General features: G+C 44.0%; 3 protein-coding genes and 3 non-coding genes across 6 annotated transcripts in view; all 6 read right to left on the bottom strand.

Annotated features, from left to right (window-relative positions):
• Nucleotides 1–5,614: 5,614 nt before the first annotated feature.
• kctd14 (potassium channel tetramerization domain containing 14) lies at nucleotides 5,615–10,847 on the bottom strand. The gene is made up of 4 exons (XM_037678368.1): nucleotides 10,788–10,847; nucleotides 9,683–9,907; nucleotides 9,479–9,613; nucleotides 5,615–5,961 (listed from the first exon to the last, which is right to left on the bottom strand). The coding sequence occupies exons 1-4, from the start codon at nucleotides 10,839–10,841 to the stop codon at nucleotides 5,650–5,652; spliced, it is 726 nt and encodes a 241-aa protein (XP_037534296.1). The 5' UTR covers nucleotides 10,842–10,847; the 3' UTR covers nucleotides 5,615–5,649.
• Nucleotides 10,848–11,611: 764 nt separating this feature from the next.
• rps3 (ribosomal protein S3) lies at nucleotides 11,612–18,950 on the bottom strand. Its single transcript, XM_037677719.1, has 7 exons — nucleotides 18,894–18,950; nucleotides 17,989–18,119; nucleotides 16,936–17,029; nucleotides 16,229–16,323; nucleotides 12,327–12,514; nucleotides 12,051–12,254; nucleotides 11,612–11,688 (listed from the first exon to the last, which is right to left on the bottom strand). The coding sequence occupies exons 1-6, from the start codon at nucleotides 18,921–18,923 to the stop codon at nucleotides 12,055–12,057; spliced, it is 738 nt and encodes a 245-aa protein (XP_037533647.1). The 5' UTR covers nucleotides 18,924–18,950; the 3' UTR covers nucleotides 11,612–11,688; nucleotides 12,051–12,054.
• Nucleotides 11,766–11,916, bottom strand: LOC119411590. Its single transcript, XR_005186891.1, has one exon. It is a non-coding gene; the product is annotated as a small nucleolar RNA SNORD15 (small nucleolar RNA).
• On the bottom strand, nucleotides 13,896–14,046 carry LOC119411589. Its single transcript, XR_005186890.1, has one exon. It is a non-coding gene; the product is annotated as a small nucleolar RNA SNORD15 (small nucleolar RNA).
• On the bottom strand, nucleotides 16,501–16,650 carry LOC119411591. Its single transcript, XR_005186892.1, has one exon. It is a non-coding gene; the product is annotated as a small nucleolar RNA SNORD15 (small nucleolar RNA).
• A 3,009-nt stretch (nucleotides 18,951–21,959) lies between the features above and the next one.
• Nucleotides 21,960–22,863, bottom strand: part of LOC119410799 (ras-related protein Rab-1B-like) — a 6,475-nt gene continuing 5,571 nt past the window's right edge. The window contains exon 6 of the mRNA XM_037677720.1: nucleotides 21,960–22,245. Within this exon, the coding sequence (XP_037533648.1) occupies nucleotides 22,012–22,245 (234 nt within the window). The 3' untranslated portion in view covers nucleotides 21,960–22,011. The remainder of the gene's footprint in view (nucleotides 22,246–22,863) is intronic.

Genomic DNA, 22,863 nt, shown 5'->3' with positions numbered 1-22,863 from the left:
TTTTTCCCTTTTCAGTATCTTTTGACCCATCTGATTTAGCTAAAAACCACCAGAACCACTCGAAGGCATCAAAACCACAGAGAAGTTTAAAATAAAACTAAAAACACTTCTTGTTTTTAACACAATTTATGAGTTTTATACACTTCAGTATGACTAACGGAGTGTTTTCTATTGTTTAGGTGTTGTTTTTTTTACTACATTTATGAATAGTTGTAGTTAAAAATCTCAGGTTTTGCAGTTTATGAATCCAGAATAAAACCAAATAAACCCAAGCAGATTATAGGAGAGGTGTTCAAATAATACGACCAAACGAAGCAGAAATTTAGGCACTTTTTGCCTCTAAACAAGTTTTTTTTCAGAAGAAGATGAAGAACTTAACTTAATTTAAACAAACACTTCTGTCCTGGACCCTGAACGCCTCGTTAACTTTAATTAAATACTTTTTCCATCACATTAAACTTAATTTATCATTTCAAACTGGATATTTGCAGCGTTGTAGTGGTTTTTTGGACAAAGTTTAAGCATTTGCATGATCTTATTTTACGACGATGTCCACAGTTTTTATATATTAAAAAAGTTAATAACAGGTTCACCCAGAACAACAAATAAACACAAGTTGCAGCTTCATCTAAAGTTTAGATTCATGTCTTAAACTTACAGAAATGAAATGCTGTGATTTATTACCACATGAGCAATAAAGTCTAAATTTTACTGAATTAAATTGAGGCGGCATGGTGGAGCAGTGGTTAAAGCCGTCGCCTCTCAGCAATAGATTTGCAGGTTTGCACATCTCTGTGGACTTTACATGTTCGCCCCATCTGGTTTCCTCCCGCAGAACAAAATCCTGCAGGTGTGGTTAATTAAATCTAATTTGTCCCTGGGTGAGAGGGTGAATGTTTGTCTCGTTTGTCTCTCTGTGTCCCTGTGATGGACTGGAGACCTGTCCAGGTGTCCCCCGCCTCTCTCGCAGTGACTGCTGGAGACCGACACCAGCTGCCCGTGAGCAGAAAAGGAAAAGTAAAAACGATATTTAAGGATGCCGAAGAGGTTTTCCTCCTGTGGCTCCGACTCCGCAGCCGTTAAAAGCCAAACTGGACCAGGTGAAACCAGAAGGAGCGTACCTGTCAGGAGGAGAGCGCACAGCAGCGGGACTCGGATCAGGTCTTGACTCTCCATCACGTCAGTGATTGTGCAGCAGCTCTGTGTTGCGTTCTGAGACCTGCCCGTTTCCTGTGTCACCCTGAGCTCAGCTTCACGACGTCTTCTGAGAAACCGAGGAGCTCAACTCCTGCAGGCTCAAGTCACATAAAACCTTCTTTGCACCCACTTCATGTTAGACTCCATTTGTTATTTTTTTATGTTTTTAAACATTATTACCTTTTATATTTGCACCCTCCTCTGATTTCATTAAGTTTAAATGAGCAGACTGAATCGAGAAGCAAATTAAAGTTTTTTATTTTCTGTGTCCTGTGTCAGAACACTTGATGCGTTTCAGCCTCAAATGTAATTAATCTGTGACGCGTGAATGCTCGTGGAACACATTCAATCCTTTTTATCGTTGTAAAAAAATAATAAATCTGCCATCGTTCAGGTAATAATTCACCTTTTTCTAACAACAGCTTGCTCAAACTTGAAACAATACATTTTTATTCTTGTATTTAAAGAATTTGCTTCAGGTTTCACTTCATGAAACAGAAAAAAAACATTAATTCAACCTTAATTTTACAGGTTAGACTCATTGAGTCATGAGGACTCATTTTCAAGAGACACCTGTAACAAAAAAACATGTTTTTTATTACAGATATCCAATAAATGGTAGTTTTTGCAGCTCACAGTGCGTTGAAAGTTGAAAGAAGTGATTTTTTTGTCATGAGAAAAAATAACGAGTGTTTTTCTTGTTGCTTCACACAAGTGTCACTTCTGGTCCAAAGGTGTGAAAAACAAATGTAAGCATCTTTTTTCCCTCGGGTCGTTTCAGGAGGAAATGTAATTGTGACACGTTGTGGTGAAAATACTGTAGCTGCGTGTCCGCAGCAGCGCTGGCAGGAAACAGTGGACAGAACGCTGAGCTGACGTGAGCCACGACCTTTTTCAGGTTCGACAGCTCAGCTGAAGTTCAAAACCGAGAGCGGTACGAGTGAAAACAGGTCTGAGTCGGCAGGAAAGTTCACTTGAACACACCGGAGCTGCAGCAGGTTCGCTCCACTGGCACCTTCATGTGACTGACATGTTGGCAGTTTGAATCCCATCAGGAGGCGGTGAAGGAGTAAAACAAGCAGGCCGCCATCTCAAAGGTGACCCAGCTCTCACCTGGCGATTGTTTTTACACCAGATGCCCTTCCTGACTCAACCACAGACCACCGAGCTACCACAGCTGCTATGTAGGGTGCCTGGGGGAGCAGATGGGGGGGGGTAAGGGCCTTGCTCAAGAGCCCAGATTGGGGCAAATGAGGGTGGAGGCAGGAGTGAGTGTTTCACCTTTCCCACCCACATTTTGATGTTGTCAGTCCAGGGAGTTGAACCGACAACCTTCCGATCACAGGTTCACCACCTCTGCACTACCACTCCCTCCCATAGGATATACAGTAGTCCCTCATTTATCACGGGGGTCTGTACCCTGAAGCCCCACGATGAGTGAAAAACCACCAAGTAGGATTAGTAGTACAAGTAGTTATTTTAGTATATATATATATATATATATATATTTGCAACATTCTAAACAATGTTTCTAAACTCTAAACCAGGGGTCTGCAACCTGCGGCTCTGGAGCCACATGCGGCTCTTTGGTCCCTCCGAGGCGGCTCGTTCAAGCTTTGACATAAAACTGAATTTTATTGGTTGTCATAACAACTAAAAGGGATAGTTTTAGCAGTTTTCCTATAAAATAAATATATGAATACTAGAAACATTACAAGGAGTAAAACATACTCACTTTCACTTCATGCTTTATTTCTTCAAAGTACGATACGCAATTTTTCTACAATAAAAAAAAAAAAAAAATCACAGTTTATTATTTTAGTTTTTAGAAACTGGGCAGAAACTATATTATTTTTTCCTTCTTTACAAGTCTTTCATTTTGTCTTAAAATGTAAAAATACCAATAAATGTTAAAAATCATTACATATTTTTAGTTTTATAAAATCACCCCTACTGTCCAGGAAAGCGCCCTCCAACAAACTTAAAGTGGTCCGTGGGCCACCAGTTGAGAATCCCAGTTGCAGCAGGTGTTGCGGCTCGGGACACGTTTAATTTAGTGAACGAAGGGGCAGAAACGGCTCTTTTGATCGTAAAGGTTGCAGACCTCTGCTCTAACATCAGCTCCCTGCCTCCTCTGCTCTCAGCCACCTGGAAGTGCTCTTGGCCACGCCCACTTCTACGTTCTGCACGCTGATCAGCTGCAGCAGGACGTTTATCGTGCAGTAAGGGCTGCACAAAGGTGCAACAGGTGCTAAATAATTTAAATAATTTATTTTAAATAAGAAATCCATGCCAATCGTGCGGCTCATCCATCAGTCAACCACTTGTGTGTCATGTCCAGTCTTATTTTGAAAAACCGCGATAGAGCGAGTCCACGAACAATGAACCGCAAAGTAGTGGGGAAAAAACAAAACATTATAGTCATCATGGATGACATTGATTGAGACATGGTCTCATTTTGGTGAAGGTTTGATTACCGATATTTCATTTTGACATGTCAAAGTCTCCCTGAGCAAAACTCCCTGAACCCTCGTCATCGCCTCAGATGAGCACAATTTTTGTGCGTATCCAATCTAAAGCACTGATTAGACTCTAGAGATTTGCTTCAATGATCTTTGTGGACATGTAGTAGAGTGCTGTATGGATGTGTGTGCAGGTGCACAAGGGCACAGACTGTGCTGCAAAGAGCTTTGGTTGGATATGAAGGTGCAAGTCCAGCCCATTTACCATCGACAGATCCACCTCACTGGAACGTCATTCACTCTGGAGGAACGTGGCCGGGTGGTGACCAAGAACTGAAGTGCTGAACTTGTTGAAGTCAAGAAGCAGCAGCACCTGAGGGAACTGAACAGCAGGAAGTGTTACTGATGATTAAACTCAAAGTTTGTTTTCTCAGTCATCCAGGTATATAACAACAAAAAAGGTTGAATCATGTCATCTGGAGGCTGCAGGCTTGAAACACAAGAGTCAGGGTGGCTTCTGGGTAATACCAGATGGCTAGGCCTCAGACTGACGAAGCCTCTTGGATGAGGGGCGAAACGTTTCTTTTTAACAAAAAAACGAAGTCCAGATGACATGATTCAACCTTTTTTGTTGATGATTAAACTGTTCCTCCATCACACAGTTACACCTGTTTTCTCCCAACTCAAGCAGAGGTCCAAACTTTATTTCTCAACTCTAAAGTCAGCGTGTGATCTCAGCATTATTCAGCTTTACATGAACGTGCAACCGAAGCTCTTCCTCTCAGAACATAGCTGCAGAAAAGCCGGGCAAGCCGATTGTGCCATTAATAGCCACTTTTACAGATTACATGACACAACGGCATGCCATACGACGCGAGTGCCATCTAGTGGCTGAAAATGGTAGTGTTCAATATTTTCAGTCAGAATGAATGAAAACGGTCATATCTCAGCCAGAAATTGGTTTATAAATAATAAATTGGTTTATAAATATGGGGGGGCGGGAAGAGTCGCAGAGCATGTAAATTATGCAAAAAAACTGGCACACAGGCTGAAAAAATACGGTACTCCTGATCTGTTTGAGAGTCAGTTGTTTCCACCTCGCGTGACCCGCCGCCCGGTCCAAGAATAAAGCAGATAGTCTAGATAATTGTTTTCTAATCTCATGAGCTCGGTGACCAAAGCAACAAGATGTAAACAATCTTAACGTTCACCAAGATTTTTTTTTTTTACGATTGTAGAAATCCGCTCTTCAGCGGTTTTTTCTTCTTCTTGCATGAATTTGTTCTTCTCAGATTGTCCAAACTGAATTTGAACTCACTTCCATCTACTGCAGGTTAGACACTGACTGCTCATAAGTGCACTCAGTTCGTAGAAAAGCTGAACTATCCCTTAAAATTCATGTTGTGTGAGCTCGTCTCCGCTCTGTGCTCAGAACAGGAAGGAGAACGTCCCATCAGAGACGTGAGACCCTGATGGACGCCAGATTTCTGTGGCCCGCGGGCCTCTCTTTGTGTGTGTGTGAAACCGCTCTTGCTTTTTCGCACTCTCATCAAACAGGATGTGGGTTGATGCTCCGCTTCAGCCAGGATGCTCAGCTTTTGCATCTTCAGACCTTTACGGGGTATTTCTCCCCCACCAGTGTCATGTTGTGCCCATCGCGCTGGGTGTGTGTGTGTGTGTGTGTGTGTGTGTGTGTTGTCCTTTGGGCCTGAAATCCCCCTGAAAGCTGTGAACCTGTTCACAGCCAACAGAAGAACCTGGCTGACGTCAGTAGAAACTCTCACCGGGACGAGTTTTACACAGAATGAGAAAAGATGACGCTCAGAAAAGACGGAACATTAACGCCATCTTTTCTTATGAACTCCTGACTTTACAACTTTAAACTGGAAGTACGTCAGTAAGAAGACGCGGCTCGTTCTGAGTTTTACAGATTTATGAAGTGCAGCTTTTATTTGTGAACCACTTCCTGTTAGTTTCCTGCTGGGTCCCGTCACCACCAGGTGAAGGTGAGTTTGTAGAAGAAGTCGTAGCTCTTGGACAGGAAGCTCCTCTCGGCGACGTGAGGCTCCACGCTCACCCGGTAGCCCCGACTCTCGATGTCCATCTTCACGCAGTCCAGCAGGTCTCTGACCGACGGCGCAGCCTTCCACGGACCGAACGTCACCACCGACTCCTTGTCCGCCTCCAGGCGGTTGATGGCGTTGTCGTGGCAACCCAAGTCCTCCTCGGTCCGCAGCACGGAGACCAGGACGGTGGAGCGGCGTGCGGCGATGGCCTCGGCTCGGGCGATACGAATCAGAACCTGGGTGATGAAAGAGACATTTCTGAGATCGTCCAGTCAGAACAAATAAAAATAACTTTTTGAAATAATCAATGGGACCGATTATTACGTTTTTATAAAATTATTTTAACATTCATGAAGAGTTTTTAAATATTTATCTAAATCCGAGTCCACGGTTCTCCACCGGAAATGTGAGGCGTGCCCCCTCCCGGTCGGGAGGGAGGAGTCTTTGCCTCAGGGGGAGGAGCTTAATCTGAGCTTCTTGTTCCTGAGTGGTGGGATTGAGCTGTGCCTCATCCTCAGTAATGAGGGTGTTGCGTCGGTCAGTTGTGGTGAAGAAAGAGTCGAGTTGAAAGGTAAAGCTCTGGATTTACTGACCTGTTTACGCTCAAACCTTCAACTGAGGTCCAGAGGTTTGGATCAGGACCACAAGAACCAGATCCTGGAGCCAAGCAGCTGAAATGAGCTTCTCAGTGGGAGGAGCTCCATCACCTGGTGGGAGCTTGGCGTAGAGCTGCTGCTCCTCTGCTTCAAAAGGAGTCAGCTGATCAGGACACCTCCCTTTGGAGGTTTTATGGACAGGTCCCACTGGGAAAGACCTCTGGTCAGACCCAGAACTCTGGAGGGATTATAGATCCTTTCTGGTCTGCGAACACTTCAGGGTCTCCCAGGAGGAGCTGGAGAGTGTCTCTGGGGAGACGTCTGCTGCCTGCACGACCGACTACTGATCAGGTAGAAGATGAAGATGGAGGATCTTCTGGAAACGTGTTTGGATGTGGGGTCACCAACAGGAGGACCGAGGTCCAAGTCTAGATCCAAATGTGGCCTGAGGTTTCTCTTTGCTGCCTGTTCATGGACACCTGTCAAAAAAAAAAAAAAACAGCCTGCCAGTCTTCCAGTCATTCCTGGGGTGACGGTGGTGCAGCAGTAAGGCCGCCAACTCGGGTCAGAAAAGTTACAGGTTCGATTCCCCACCGTGCCCACATGTCGTGAAACGGAGCGGCCCGCTGCTCCTCCTGGGGGGACTTCATGTGCGATGAGTTAAACGCAGAGCACAAATTAAACCATTTTCAAGGAACACAGTGAAGACGATAAAAAGCATTTTGCATTCACTCCAAGAGAATTTAGATAAAAACATTTAAACAAAATCCAGGACTTCTGATAGAGGAACGGTTTCTTGAGGTGCATTCCACCTGAAGCCCACCGGTGTAAAGGAATGATCGTTTTTAAAAGTGTCGCTTTTTATCGTTTCTCGAGGCAAAACTTTTTCAAGTTTAGTATAAAGCAGAAACAGTTGGCCAAACGGTTAGGTGAGCTGCTAACTGGAGCAAACAAGAGTTCAAATCTTTGTAATCTTGTGCTCACAACTGAATCCAGAGTTTGAAGGTGTCAGCCGGACTTGTTCGCGCGGTAAAATAAATCTACTTAAAAGGTTAAAGTTTGAGCGCAAACATCTTTTTTTTTCTGTAACCTGATCACAAACTTGACCAAACACCAACTCACATTGGCGTCAGAAGCATTTGTAATGTGGTGGTGGTGGGGGGGGGGGGGGGGGGGGGCTCTCCACCAGAACATTTTTAATAAAATAGATGCCATTTCCTGCATTCTGGTGTATTTTAACGGGTTGCTAAACATATGTTTACCTACAATAAGTAAATATTTGATTCAGTAATTACTTTAGAGAGAAACAAGAAGTTGCCTGACCAACAGCTCTCCCTGTGTGATAGAGTGAAGTTGGTTTTAGGTTGGATATTGGATATTTGCGCTCTGCAGATTCAGCTGCGGTTGAATAGGGCACGCTCCGCTCAAGAGTCCTCGATTACAACCTTTACAGCTGGGCTGTATTTGTGCCGGTGTGTATGACCCCGGTTTAAAGTAGAATAATGTACAAAAAGCAACATTTTATCTACCGTATTTTCCACTGTACACGTCCCTATAAGTCACATCAGTCCAAATATGTCTATTAAAGTGGAAAAATCCATAAATACGTTGCATCTATTATGCGTCAGCACTGACGCGTCGTGTTTGTTACGTGTCATCGCTGACAACACGGAAATGTGGGCCGGTGTGCCAAAAATCGACTGGCTGCCAAATGGTGGCTGCGGGAGTGTGCACGGGAGGACTCTAACAAGAATTTAACAAGATTAACACTTAAAAACAATTATTTGTTTGCTTGAAATTACAGTAAATGTGCGTTTCAGTCTAACTTTTACTTAATAAATGCACTTTAATGGTCAAGTCAGCTGCATTTCTCCAGGGCGGTGCAGCGAAATGAAGCTGATTTTGACGGTTGCTCCAGGCGAGCTGGACGAAGGTAGCATCGATGGCAAGCTGATTGTGTCACTAATAGCCACTTTTACCTATTACATGAAACAACGGCATGCCATACAGCTCGAGTGCCATCTAGCAGCTGAAAATGGTAGTGTTCAATATTTTCAGTCAGAATGAATGAAAACGGTCAGATCTCAGACAAAAATGTTTAATAAATATGGAAAAAGTCCATAAATATGTTGCTTCAGCGTATAAGTCACAGGGCATGTAAATTATGCAAAACAAATGTTACTTATAGGGCGAAAAATATGGTACATTTGTGTTCTTTGATTCCACACATTTAAAGCATGTTTCTCACCAAGTTTGTGGAAATTCAGCTGCGCGGTTTGAAAGACATTTTAACTTTAACACACAGCATGCGGTGAGGGGAGTAGTTGAAGGTAACCAGGAAAACCCGGAGTGGATTTTTAGTGGTTTGAGTATTCTCCTATTAACCAAGTGGAATGGATTTGTTCACGAAGAAATAGAAACAGCACCGGGTGAACGAATATTTCATGGTAAATGTGAGGGGGTCCAAATGAATGTTTTTCACATATAATTCTTGCGACGCCTATGACAGATCAGATGGAGCCGTTTGTTCCGAGTCACTTCCTCGTACAGGTCTTCAGTCGAGCAGAGGCAGATCCAGAGGTTCCTTCTAAATCGGACAAAACATGAAGTTCCAACAGGGAAGTCAAACTAAAGTTGAAACACTTTCCCAGCTGCTGATGGTTCAGGGGGTCTTCAAAACATTTTTGCTTGTGAAATGCAGAGTTAGAGGTGATGCAGAGTGGCAGATCCGGGTGAGAGGGGACAGCAGTTTTATCCACCACCAGGAGCAACAATGGTGGAGTCAGGGGGTGGCCAATGGTGGCCTTGGCCCCCATAGATTAATCTTCAGCCAACTCTAGGGCCACCAATCATTTGAGGATACTACACCTTTAAGCAATGTAAAAACTAGAAAGCCATTTTTTTCTAACAACGTGCTGGTTTGCACATACATATATAGCGGCAGCCATCTTGGATTTTGACGTGACAACCCAGTCTTCAGTGGTTCTTACGTCTAGATGCCACCACACACCAAGATGGAAGGCGTACCACAGGGACAAGGGGAGGGAGGGGATTTCAGTTCCCCTCTCCGCTCCACGATGGGGGACGACCAGGCTACAAATAGGGTGGCAGCCAGTGGGTAAACTGCCCCCCCCCCCCCCCCCTTAGAAAAGCTCACCTCAATGTTTTCTTTGTAGTGTGGGACTCTGGAGAGGAACTGCTGCCTCCCCACCAGCTCCCCAAACAGCTGAGGTGCCTCCTCCAGACGTTTGATCAGAGGTTTGATGTTGTAGTGGACCGCCTCCTTGTAAACCTGCACACACACACACGATGTTAATCTGGGATTAAAACCCGTCACGCACCTGTCCGAGGGAGCCCCCACCTCCTGGATGTTCTCCGTGGGCAGCCTCTCCGACCTCAGGAACTCCAGCACCGACCCAAAGTGGGACCCGTCGCGGTCGATGAAGAAGCGTCCCTGTGGATCAGTGCGCAGTCTGGGCTGACCGCCGAACAGCTCCGCCAGCTTGGAGTCGGGGGGCCTCCTGAGCGTGCTCAGCGTGGTGCTGAACAGGTGACCCCCCACATTTAACTGGACCACAGCAGAGGGCTGAGGAGGCACACGGTTTCACCAGGTCACAAACTCAACTCTGACCGGCTGGTTTTTAACTTTCCCACGTCATTAATACTATTAATAATTAATAATAGGACCTAATGGCCCTCCAGTCCTGGTCCTGGAAGACCTCCAGCCTGCAGGTTTCAGACAACACACCTGGTTGACATCAGCTGGTCTGCAGAACATGAAGATTCAGCCTTTGAACCAGATGTGATGGAGCAGGGAACCAGGCCAAACATGTCCAGGAGTCCAGGACCAGGACTGGACCCCGGAGACACCACAGAACATCTTCCAGCAGAAGTTTGAGAATAAACAGATTGTAGTTTGAATCCCTGCTGGACAGATCCTGAGCTGAATTGTTTTAAATTGATAAATGTTCTGATAATTCAAATAATCAAAGAGAAACCAGAGAACCTGCAGCAGCACTCAGCGACAGCATCATTTCAGTTGGATTAGATGCTCCCAGACAGAACTTTCAGTAATCTTCTAATCTGTAACAGATTACTATTTTAAATTTAACTTTTTTTAAACTGCATTTATAATTGTTTTAGTTTACCGCAATTTATTTTAATTAAAGTATTCAGGCAGAAGCAAAAATAACCTTTAATTTAAATTAAAGTGTTGACTTTCATTAACTTTATTAAGCACCTGTAACAAAACAGGCTGGTTGTTTCATCCACCAGGAGCTGCTGCAGACAGGAGGCCCTGCAGCTTCCACTAAAACTTTAAACACTTCACTTTGAAGAACAAAAACCAACATTTTGAAACACCTAAAGCTTAAAATAACCGGAACACGTCCAGCAACAGAACGAGCTGCGCACCTGTTCCCGCCACTGCTCAGGTGAAACATTTAAATCTTTATAAAGTTTCTTACTGAAGCTGCGGCAGAAGACGGTTTCTCTGAGGTTCTGGAGTCCGGTAGACTCATCTTGGTCTCGGCAGGTCCAGGTGGGAGATCCCGACAGGTATGAGCTGATGGGCGTGGTCTAAACCGGACCTGAGCGTCTCTAAGAAGATGCCTCACTCCGCAGCTTTATTCCTTCAATAAATCATCAGCGCATGCGCGAATATGAAACACTCAAAAAGAAAAATACGGAGTTTGTTTTATTGTATAATAAAAAACAAAAGCTTAATTTGATTTTTATGCGTTTTCATGCACTTTTACAAAGTGGTTCTGGTAAACGTTAGCGACACATCTGGTCCGGTCCTCTCAGGTGAGGGTCACCTGATCTTCACGTCAACCTGCACGCAGCAGCCGTTTCATGAAGTTTAACTGAGAGGAAACTTTTCTACACTTTTAGCACCGACCGGCTTCAGTCGTGTAATTTATTTCTTTATGACACATGAGAGCAGATTAACAAGATTTAATCCCAGTCCGAGGTGAACATAGATTAAAATACTACAGGAGGGATTTTTTAAAGATCGGTGCTGCGGATCTCCTTCGTTTCTGGTGATTCGGCGTTTTGTTTTATGCCTTTAGTGCTTAGCGTATTTTTAGTTGATGTTTTTCTTAGTTCACATCTTATTACGGTTTTTCTTTAACATTTTATTGTTGGATGTAACAGAGTGTTCACATAATTTTGTTCCACATGCACCAGAACGACAAATAAAATCACTCCGATGCCGCTTCCTTTCAGTGAAAATAAAACTTTATTTGGATTTTTAAGGCCGAGGATTAAACATAAACGACACGTTTGGTGTATTTTCCAGATTTTATTGTTTTTGTACACAAAAATCACGAGCTCTTCGGTCCGTCCAGGAGAACAGCCGAGAACCTGCAGAACAGAAAGACGGGAGTTAAAACTTCACGAAGAATTCTCGTGAACCGTTTGGTTTGCGGCTTGGAGCCGACCCTTCTCAGACAAATGCCTCGATGTCTTCAACCGAAAAGGCCCCGCTGGTCCGATGAACCGGAGCAGAACCACAGAACGTGGGTCTGAACCGGCGAACCACCGGCACCAGACTGAGACCTGTTCCGACTCGTCATCGTCTCATCACTGAAGGGACACGACGGACCACCAGAAACTGAACTTTAATAAATAGGTTCCTGGATCAAACTGAGCTGGTTCCCACCCTGAGGGTAACATTCGGACCTCTGAGCCAGATGTGGGCCCCTCGGGGACCCAGCAGGTCTTACCCTTCTAAGCGGTGGGTACAGGTGCTCCCTGGGGCATGGCGGGCACGTCGGGCTTGGCCCCCTTCTGCTCAGATATGGGGGTGGTGGGAAGGCTCTCATCCTTTGGCTCCACGATGCTGACGTGGTCAGGCAGGGGCTTCTTGGGGCCAACCTTACCGCTGGGGTCCCAGGGCAGCATGATCTTCACCTTGATGCCCAGCACACCTGAGAACGAGCCGACAGGTGAGCGTCACGGACGGGACGGTGTTGCGGCGTGTCGCGGCGAGCGGTACTCACCCTGCCTCAGCAGGACGTGGCGGACGGCTGTGTCGACGTAGTAGTTGACGGGGTCTCCGCTGTGGATCATCAGGCCGTCCACGAACTTCATGGACTTGGCCCTCTGACCCCTCAGCTTGCCGGAAACCACGACCTCGCAGCCCTTGGCGCCGCTCTCCATGATGAACCTCAGAACGCCGTAGCAGGCCCTGAGAGAGGAGCAGACGTTCAACCCCTTTACAGACCATCATTTAGAGTTTGGGCTCAGTTCTCTTACATTAAATAAACCGATCAGCTACTAATCACACTGCTGCTGGGTACTGGGGGCTGCTTACATCAAGTCTGAGGAGAAGGTGACTCCTCCCCACTACAGCCTGGGGGTGGGTCCAAGGGAGGCTGGTACCCTCTCAGCCTTCTAAATCTATGGACGTCTGTTCTGGTATCCAGCAGAAACCAATCAACATCTGGGTCAACATTCGGCAGCAATTAGTGTTGTAAGCCCCCCACTCCCCCGCCCACTGGTAGGAGCTGCACCAACCAAACTACAGCAACGTAAATCTCAACAAGATGAAACAAACACCCTCAATGTCAAATGGAAAGACCTACAGACCTCCCTCCAGTCTCAGAAGGGATTTAAATCAGACGACTCGACATTAGAGCCAAGAAGGGACATGCCAGTTGGGTTTTATTCTGGGAACCAGAACATGGTGGACCAGCAACATCCTGAGTCAACAGACTGACTGGATACAGGACTCTGTGTCCCTGAAATGAAACTGGCCATGACCAGGCCGGTCACGATAACTAATGTTGCTGGGCGATTAATCGTCTCAGAAATTATTGAGATAAATTATTTTGTTGAAAATTTGACAATAGTTAGTAATTGTCAAATTTAAGAAGAAATGTTGGTTAATTTGTTGTGTAGTAACTTTTTTCAACCAAAGGATGGCAGTATAAGACTGAACCGAAGGATGGATAGTGAGGGAGCGAGCAGCGTGTCACAGAAAGGAAAATGAGAGGGAGGCCCCTTGACGTGACATGGGCTCTCTCTCTTCAGGTTCTCAAAATGGCGACGCTTGGTGTGCTTTGAGCTCTTTAGCATTTTTTACACAAAGCTTTTAATTAAAAAAAATTAAAAAAAATCAGTAAACAAGTTCTCAGCCTCTTTTTGCAGAGAAAAACAACTTTTTACACGAAGGCACGAGTTTCAACCGTGAATTTTGGAGCTTCGACAAGACGGAGGTTTTATTCATGAGGTCGACCTGTTAGCTTAGCTCGTAGATTAGCCGCTTTTAACGATACAAAAACACGATTTTGGACAAAATAGATTTTAAAGAAAAAAGAGAAAGGGAGGGGTCAGTGAAGAGCACCGGAGTTGAGCTTTTTGTCATTTGTCTTCAGTAGAAAGAGACATGAAGAAACGATAAAGCCGATAAATGAAAATGAGGTCGATATTTTCCATTTATCATGCGATGAATTGATTTATCGTTTATCGCGACAGGTCTAGCCATGATGGATCAGAGCATCTAGAGACGTGTGGGGACTGAAGACATTCGACTAATCACGCTGGTAATTCTGACTCATCGAGCCGACCCTTCTCAGACAAATGCCTCGATGTCTTCAACTGAAAAGGCCTCGCTGGTCCGATGAACCAGAGCAGAACCACAGAACGTGGGTCTGAACCGGCGAACCACCGGCACCAGACCGAGACCTGTTCCGACTCGTCATCGTCTCATCACTGAAGGGAACGACTCGGAGCCAACTCCCTGAAAGTCAACAGGAACGCCTCTGACCGACGGAGCCACACTGCTGGAATGTTTACATTATTAGTGTTATGTAATCTCTAATGTTTACATTATTAGTGTTATTTAATCTCTAATGTTTACATTATTAGTGTTATTTAATCTCTAATGTTTACATTAATACCACACGGACTCAGATTTGAACTTTTATCAGTCGAGTTTTACAGAAACAGGAAACTGACCTGATCTTCAGGACACACTTCCTGTGGTCAAACTGAGCTTCAGCTGCATTAAAGTAATTAAACCTTCGTTCTCCGTCTTTTCCCTCCAACTAGCTCCAGCTCCAAACTCCGCCCACGAGCCAACAGGTACACACGCTGGACAAACATGGGACTTCCTCTCTGGTTGCAGGGGCGAAGTCTTGGACTTTGTTCTCTCTACAGCCGAGAACAGATCTAACCCAGCTTGAAGAAGATTAGTTTTGTTGCCAGCAGGTTCTGTTGGAGCTGCTTCAATGAATACAAGAACTCTGGGCTCACTCGTCTTCACAGCGTTCGTAAAAAGTCACTTTAACTCCAGTTCTGTACTGTTTGTTGATCAGAATGAGATAAATTACTCCTCAACTCATGACGGATCAGAAGGAGGTTTTTGGAGACCAGCTGGTGAAAAATAACTAGCTAGAAAACATTTTCGGCTGTATCTTGCTGAACTCACACTTTGCAATCAAGCGACCATAAAGCAGCATTTTACACAAAATCACATTTGTGTGTGCACGGCTTGCACATCTGTTCTTAGCCGTGCACATTATTTTGCTGCCTACGTTTGTGATGTAATCTTCTGGAGTAGTTTAGAAATGACAAAAAGCAGACTTGGAACTGCGTGGCCTTTAGATCTGGACATTTACCTAAAATGTTTTCCGTCGAGGACGGGAGTCAAAATACAGCCGAGCTGCTCGAGACCGTTCAAGACGCCGGCTATAATTTCCCCAAACACATTCAAAGCTTAAGTGATGGAGAAAGAGGTTTGGAAGTGATGGAGCTTTACGCCCCCACGACTCAAGTGAAGTTGAGAAGCCTGCAAAAACTGGGAGACACTCGGGAGACTCAGTCATGACGGCGCTCGGCTGACCAGCTTGAGCTCGTTTACTTTGTAAATTTAATTTAACCTTGTTAAGCACTTTGGTAACAGCCGTTTTAAATGTGCTTTATAAATAAAGATGACATTATTGAATAACAGATGAGGTAGCACTAAAGAGCCCCAGAGAACCACTAGTACGGACCAGTACAAATACAGCAGAGCTGATGGAACTGCACCAGCTCTCCAAGTGTCCCGATGCTGCTCAATAATCCAGGTAGATTTATTTAACAAGGTTCAGTCAGGTCCTCTGGATGGATTCTTTGCTGAAACGTTTCGCCTTTAATCCGAAGGACTTCTTCAGTCTGAGGAGCTGCAACAAACTCAGTCTTACGAATAGCACCTTCTCATGGCGGATCAACAAGTTTGTTGTTGCCAACCAGAACTAGTTGTTCACAAGATAACAGAGGACAATCAGCCTAATAAACAATCAGTGCTTTGATGGCTGTTTACTATTCACAGAGGGCTGAGTGATACTAGCAATCACAGCATTGTAAGAGGGGGACAGTTGGGCACAGAGGCTCCGCCCCGTTTAACGATGGACCATTTCTTTTCACAAAGATGGCCTCCTTTACTCCTCTCTCAAACCATCGTTCCTCTCTGTCCAGGATGTGAACATCTTCATCCCTGAAAGAGTGACCGCTGGCCTGGAGATGAGTGTAGACTGCAGAGTCCTGGCCTGATGATGTTGATCTTCTGTGTTGGTCCATCCTTTTGGCCAGTGGCTGTTTAGTTTCCCCGATGTAAGACTGATCACCCTCCTGACACTGAACAACATACACAATATTACTCTGTTTGTGCCGGGGGACTGGATCTTTGGGATGGACCAGTCTTTGCTTGGGGTTTGAAAGCCACTGGGACGTCGTGGTTAGAAAGTAACGATTCAACAAAGAAGAACCGTCCAGAGGACCTGACGTTAGATTAGAACAGCTCTCCAATCTAAACTCTTAAGTGTTTTTTGTTTAGTTTTTCTTTCAGATAAAGAGCTGTGTGGACAAAGACTTTCAGCTGTTTGGTGAAATAATGTAGCTTATTGTGAAGTTATTTTACCTCCTCACAGCCAGACCTCCCAGCAGCTTGTAGCGCAGAGACTCAGCCTGAGCGATGGCACAAAGACCACGAGTGGCAACCTTCTCAGCATACAACTAAAACATACAAATAAAAAAACAACTGTGACACTAATCATACTTCCAAGAAAAAAAAACTACACATCTCACCAACACGGAGTTTAAACCCCTCGGAGAACGTTAAATCTGATGTGTGGTCTGCAGCTACGATCTTGTTTGGGCTGAGAACGCACCACCAATCACTCGTGTCTCGACCCTTCTCAGACAAATGCCTCTGTGTCTTCAGGTTCAATGGACTTCATGGTCTGAGGAGCCGGGGCAGAACCACAGAACATGGTTCTGAACCGGCAACCTTCAGAACCAGGTTTAGTCCTGTTCCGTCTCGTCATCGTATCATCACTGAAGGGGAACGAGACCTGGGGTTCAGATCTGATCCGTACACGGCGAGTTAAACCCCAAACTGTGACTAGGATTACAGAAAACTAGAATCTGGGTGGATCTATGATGCGTTGTGCAACAAAACTTCATTCTGTTAATAAAAGTCATACAATTCATAGTAACAACACCTGGGATCCACCCCTCCTCTTTTAACGTTTGGTCCAAATAAAAACAGCCCAGTGGACGAAGCACCGGCCATTTTAAAAAAAAAATCCTCAACATGAAATGATGGAACCCGTCTGGTCGTCTTACCTCCACGCTGCCCTCAGGGAACCCAAACCTCTTCTGCACCACAGCGGTCAGCTCTCTGATTCGACGGCCCTTCTCTCCCAGAACATTCTGGGTCCTGAAGAAGAATAGGAGTTAAAAAAATTAATAAATTAGGATTACACCACAGCTGCCCAAAACGTCCAAGTGAACGGTTCTGTTAAGGATCATTTTGATCCTGTTGCCAAAATGGCACCAAACATGAGTTTAGTAACTTGTGCTGACAGAGCAGAAGCTTTAGCTTTAATAAAATGGTTATTATTCTGTCTGCACTTTACAAACCTGACATGCACCTTCGGTTAGGACGCAACGAGCAGTTCTGATCGTTTCGTTGCAACGCCGTCCTTGTGGTCAGCTCATCTTTGTTCTAGTTAGCGTTGACAGAATTCAGTTTTTAAAAATCAAGTTCTCACGTACGCCAAACTCTCAGCAGCTCAATAAATAGAGTTAAGACATTTAATTTAGAGAAAACAAAACGAGCGTTCCATCACATGGAGCAGACGGCTGATCTAACTGCATCAACTAGGAACAGGCCCACCCGACGGGTCGTGCCATTTCTGTCAAAACCACGAAGAGACGCCTAACTCTGAATATCACCATGAAGAAGATGGACTCCTTCCTCCTCATCTACTAAAACAAATCCTTAACTAAATCTAACTACGATTACAACTGGTAAAATAAGATCACCCGTTTCTTCTAAAAGAAACTGACATTTTACAGCAGCACGCACACGGACGGACCAGGGGTGTCCAATCCTGGACGTCTCTGCTTCCACACCTGGTTCAGCGGCTCTTCGTGTTGCGCAGGAGTCTAAAACTCAAGTGTCAGAGGAAACGTGCAGGACAGTGGCCCCCCGGGGACCAGGTTTGGACCTGCCTCGTATACACGAGCCCCAGTTGTGCACCAACCAGGACTAACAAGTCCTTGTTACAGCTTGGATGAAGAAGACGACCTTCTCAGTTCTGGTTGACGTGCGATTCATCGCCGGCAACAAAGAAACCATCTAAAAAATAAAAAGGACGCTCCAGCTGTCCTCACCGTGTGGCCAGGATGATGATCTCCGTCCTGGTTGGAGTCACGCGCACCTCCACACCCGAGTATCCATCCTCAGCGAGCTCACGAGTCAGGAACTCGTTCAGCTCGGCCTTGAAGATACCGTCTGCGACAAACTGCAGGCGAAAACAAATTCAGTAAAGACCATGGTAACAAACGGAGCGCGTCTGAAGAATAAACTTCGGTTTGTCGAAGAACGTTAAACTAGACGCAAAGGAGCAGTTTGACAGAACGTCTCAGAGTTAAATAATGTTCACTAAAGCACATATTTTTGCCAACATCTGGAGTTACCCAGCTGTAGACCAACATTTATTTGTACCCAATGACGTCACTCCAACAAAATACAAGTAAAATACGAAGGTGCACACTTCATTTTGAGTTGAGGTTAAACACAATCAGTAACCTCGCAGTACTCTGAATTTACCTTATTTTAGATCGTGATTATATTTAATAAACATCAAGTAATTTTAATTAACGCACGTCTGTAACCAGTTGCGGTAGTTTAATTCAAACGTAGGCTCCTCTGCATCTAAAAATGAACAGAACTGACGGAATTCTCTTCGTTTCAACAGAAACGACTCGTTATGAGGATCGTGTCTCTGATCGTGGAGCCAGCTTACGTGTTAAATCACTTCGGAACATTTAAAACCGTTTCATTTGGACATTTCGGGCCTACCGGTTAAACCTCCTGCGGACAGAGCCATGCTAGCTAAAACCTAAATGAGGACGCAGCACAGCCAGAATCTGGATCAATCCTCTCCGAACCGGAGCAGGACGGGTCCAGCCGACACCGGCACGCGCACGGGACGTCCTCGTCCTGCCCAACATGTAGATATTTTGTCAGAAACTCGCTGTCTGTGTGAGTAAAAGAGCGATAAAACACCGCTAACCTTCCTCTTCTTGGAGATTTGCACCGCCATCTTCCAAAAGGCAGTAGACAGGAAAGGACCCGGGATGGACGCGGAAATGCATTTATAGAAAACGGTGAACTTCCGGTGACGTTGATTTCTGATCTGGCGCAGGGAAATGTAGTCTTTTGGTGCAAAACGTCTTTCTGGCTCTAATTCAACCTTTATTTAGTCAGAACAGGTTAATCCCATTGAGCCTCGGGGACTCATTGACAAGAGAGACCTGAAAAGTGCAAAATAAACTAAATCTTAACAAATACAGTTCAAAAACACACTTATCTAAAATTAATGACATGGTTATTTACAATTCGTCATGTTTAATGTGGTTATTTTTCTTGGATTTTTAAAAAAGCTTGCTCTTATTCGATTTGCGTTAGTTTATTGTTGTGCTATGTTTTTGGTGTTTTTAATGTCTGTTTGGTTTTACTGTAAACCTTTAAAGTGTCAGCTCTGAAACTTGGGTATCCATTTTTTCTTGCTACTTAGTACCTAAAATTACGGTAAGCTTCCGTATAATTGATCATAAAATAAGTTTTTTTTTTTTTTAAACTATATAATGAAATCTGTTGTGGCCAAGTCTAAAAGCTTCCCATCTGAAACAAGGTTTATCAAATTATCCTTTTTTGTCAACATTTGAAAAACTGATGACATTGTTTCTTATTCTTGTTGGATGCTGCAGATGTTGGACGCTATCATGGTGCGCTAAGATTCATAACTGGCTGTAACTATCATACCCACCACTGCACCCAGTATCCACTGGTTAACTGGTCACCATTAACTTCACACAGACTCTCTCACTGGTACATTTTCATCTTTAAATCACTTCTTGGTCTGCTGCCTTCATACATCTCCTCCTACATGTCTCTGTGTGAGTGCAGCTACAGCGTGCGCTCTCAGGACATCATTACCTGCAGTGTTCCCTCAGTGAGGACTGAACTAGACAAAAGGACCTTCTCCTACTCCGCTCCTGTTTCCTGGAATATCTTGCAAAAAGATCTGAAGTTCTCGACCTTTGACCTCTCTAAGTGATTTTAAACATCTGTTAAGTTCATGACAAAAAAACAACACAGACATTAAAAAATTAATTTGATTTTGTTGAGTGTGTGGAGCCTGTTAGAGGCAGATTGTGAGTCCATCAAAGTCTGGAATAATCTGCAGGTCTTTAGACTGTGAGGGAAAGAAAGATCTGAACTGCTGACCTAATTACTAATAAAATTACACCACGACGGCACAACATTTGGACACTGACTTAAGTGTTGCTGGATATAAATCAAAAACCCTGAATAGAAACAGTCTGCTTAAAGAAACGTTTCTGTAAAACGTCTTCAGTTGATCCAAAATGCAGCTGTCAAAGTTTTAATGAGCGTTAATAGGAGAGATCATGTCTCTCCAGTTTTAGCTTCTCTCCACTGGCTCCCTGTCAAATCCAGAAATGAATTCAAAAATCTTACTTCTAACCTACAAAGCCCTCAACAACCTAGATCCATCTTCTATTACAGATCTTATCGTTCCATATTTCCTTAACAGAGCACTTCGCTCTCAGGCTGCAGGTTTACTTGTGGTTCTTAGGGTTTCCAAAAGCAGAATGGGAGGAAGATCTTTCAGTTCTCAGGCTCCTCTCTTGTGGAACCAACTTCCAGTTTCTGTCCGTGAGGCTGACACATGGTCCAGTTTAAGACTGGGATTAAAACTTTCCAGTTAGTGTTGGCTCAGTGAGCTATCCCTTAGTTCTGCTATAGGCTTAGACTGCTGGTGGACAAACTGACCACATCTCCTCTCTCTGCTGCTTCTTTACTTGCTCTACCTGTTTGTATTTGTAATTATTTCCATCTTAACATGTTTTTTTAATCTTTCCTCCTATAGACAGTTCACCTGGACCTGTCGTTCTGTTTGTTTCTACTTCCTGTTCCTCTCAAACCTCAGCCGGTCGAAGCAGACGGCCGCTCGTCCTGAGCCTGGTTCTGTTGGAGGTTTCTTCCTGTTAAAAGGGAGTTTTTTCTTTCCACTGTCTCCTTTGTGCTCGCTCAGGACAGGAGACTGTGACGAAGTGAAGATTCATCACAGTCTGCTGCTTCTTTAGATGAGAACTTTTATTAATTGTATTTTTTTAATGTATGTGAATGTTTCTGTTCAGCGGCCTGAGGCGACTTCTGTTGGGACTTGGAACTTTGTAACTAAACTGAATTTCAATCATTGTACAGAATTAATTATATTTTTTACAACTTTCCACCAGAGGGCGCCACTTCACAACATCCACATCATTTAAAACCTGTGCTTTTAATGAACATTTGATCATTTCATTGTTGGAAATATGTTTTAATGATTCTGAGGAAGAATTTTTTTTTTCCCACAGAATTTATTAATTACAAAACATTTTTTTCACACCACGCTGAGAAAACTCTTGAAGAAACGTTTTTGACAGCTTTTCGAACTCTAAGAGAAAATGATCAACTTTAACATACATAAACTTTTTTTTTTTTTTTTTACACAAACTTGTTTTTAGATTTTGGAGTAAACACATAGATTTGTTGATTACTCGTTGCATTTTAAACACTTTTTCTAATCAAATGTTCCCAAAATATGTTAATTGATACAGAAAACTCCAAACAACAAAAACGGGATAAATAAAACCGATCACGGTTTAATGTTGAAATTACAGCTGTTTCCAAACGTACGTTTGATTTATTAAGATTTGAGTTGAATAAAAATAAAGTATCAAAACTTTTATTGTCATTTGATTGCAGTTAAAGTTTATTCAATTTGTATAACTAATATATTATCATTAGTCATACAATTTATAAGGCTCAATGGGATTAACATGTATAAATAAAGTTTGAATGAACATATGGAAAAAAACATCTATTATCTTGTTTTCTGCTGTTAGTGTCTTTTAATGCAGCTGGAGTTTATGAATAAATGTTTATTAAAGAATTCCTCCCTCAAAATGAGTAACTGAGTTAAAAACATCCCAAAGTCTGAGTCTTAGGGTTCAGCTTGTCCAGAACCACGTCAGAACCTGGAAGCACTGAATCTGGAGAAAAGGTTGGGTGGGAAAGTTTCAACTGGTCCCAGTTACTGGTCCCAGCAGCAGGTACTGGTCTCAGCAGCACGTACTGGTCTCAGGCATCTGTTTGTCCCCTCCGAGCCACAGAGGCGCGCTGTTGATCTTGGTGTTCTGGGCCCTGGTTTGCGTGGACTCTCCCTGCATCCCCCCTCCCTCGTTAGCGAGGCGCTTGTGGATCTCAGAGGCCATGGTGAGGAAGGCCGTCTCCACGTTACCGGAGCTCTTAGCGCTCGTCTCCAGGAAGGGGATCTTCAGAGACGAGGACAGATCCTGTGGAGGAGACCAGAGCACCAGTCACATCGCTGTAAAGTCAGAATGCATGAACACCCAGAGGAAGTGTTGTAAGCTCAATCATCCAGGTAGATAACAACTAAAAACATTAAATCGTGTCATCTAGACCAGTTTAAGTGAGAAACTTTTCGTCCCCCATCCAGAGGACTTCCTCAGTCTTCAGCCTGCCAACCAGATCTATCCCATAAGTAGCCTTCACTGCTGTGTTTCCAGCCAACCTCCTGTTGGAATCTCAGAAGCTTTAAACACGTCCAAAATAATCAGTCATCATGTAGCAAGACTGAGGAAGTCCTCTGGATGAGGGACAAAACATTTCTCACTTAAAGAAACTGGTCCAGATGACACAATTTAACCTTTTTTGTTGAACATCACAGAGGATGTGACTAAATTTAATATTTTATTTACAAGTTCTGATGAAGATGGGACGTCAAATGTGAATAAAAACAGAATGGAATGATTACATGAAGCCAAGTTAATGATAATTCCAGCTCCATGTCTCCTGTGAAACATCTCATCTTATCTTAACAACAGTCTGTAAACGTCCCAGACCTAAGGAGACCAGCTGTTGGAGGTGTAGGAGGACCTGAGGAGACCAGA

The sequence above is a fragment of the Nematolebias whitei genome, chromosome 6 (genome assembly GCF_014905685.2).
Source record: "Nematolebias whitei isolate Nwh7 chromosome 6, NemWhi1, whole genome shotgun sequence".
NCBI lineage: Eukaryota > Metazoa > Chordata > Actinopteri > Cyprinodontiformes > Rivulidae > Nematolebias > Nematolebias whitei.
This window is presented reverse-complemented; position numbering and strand designations above follow the sequence as displayed.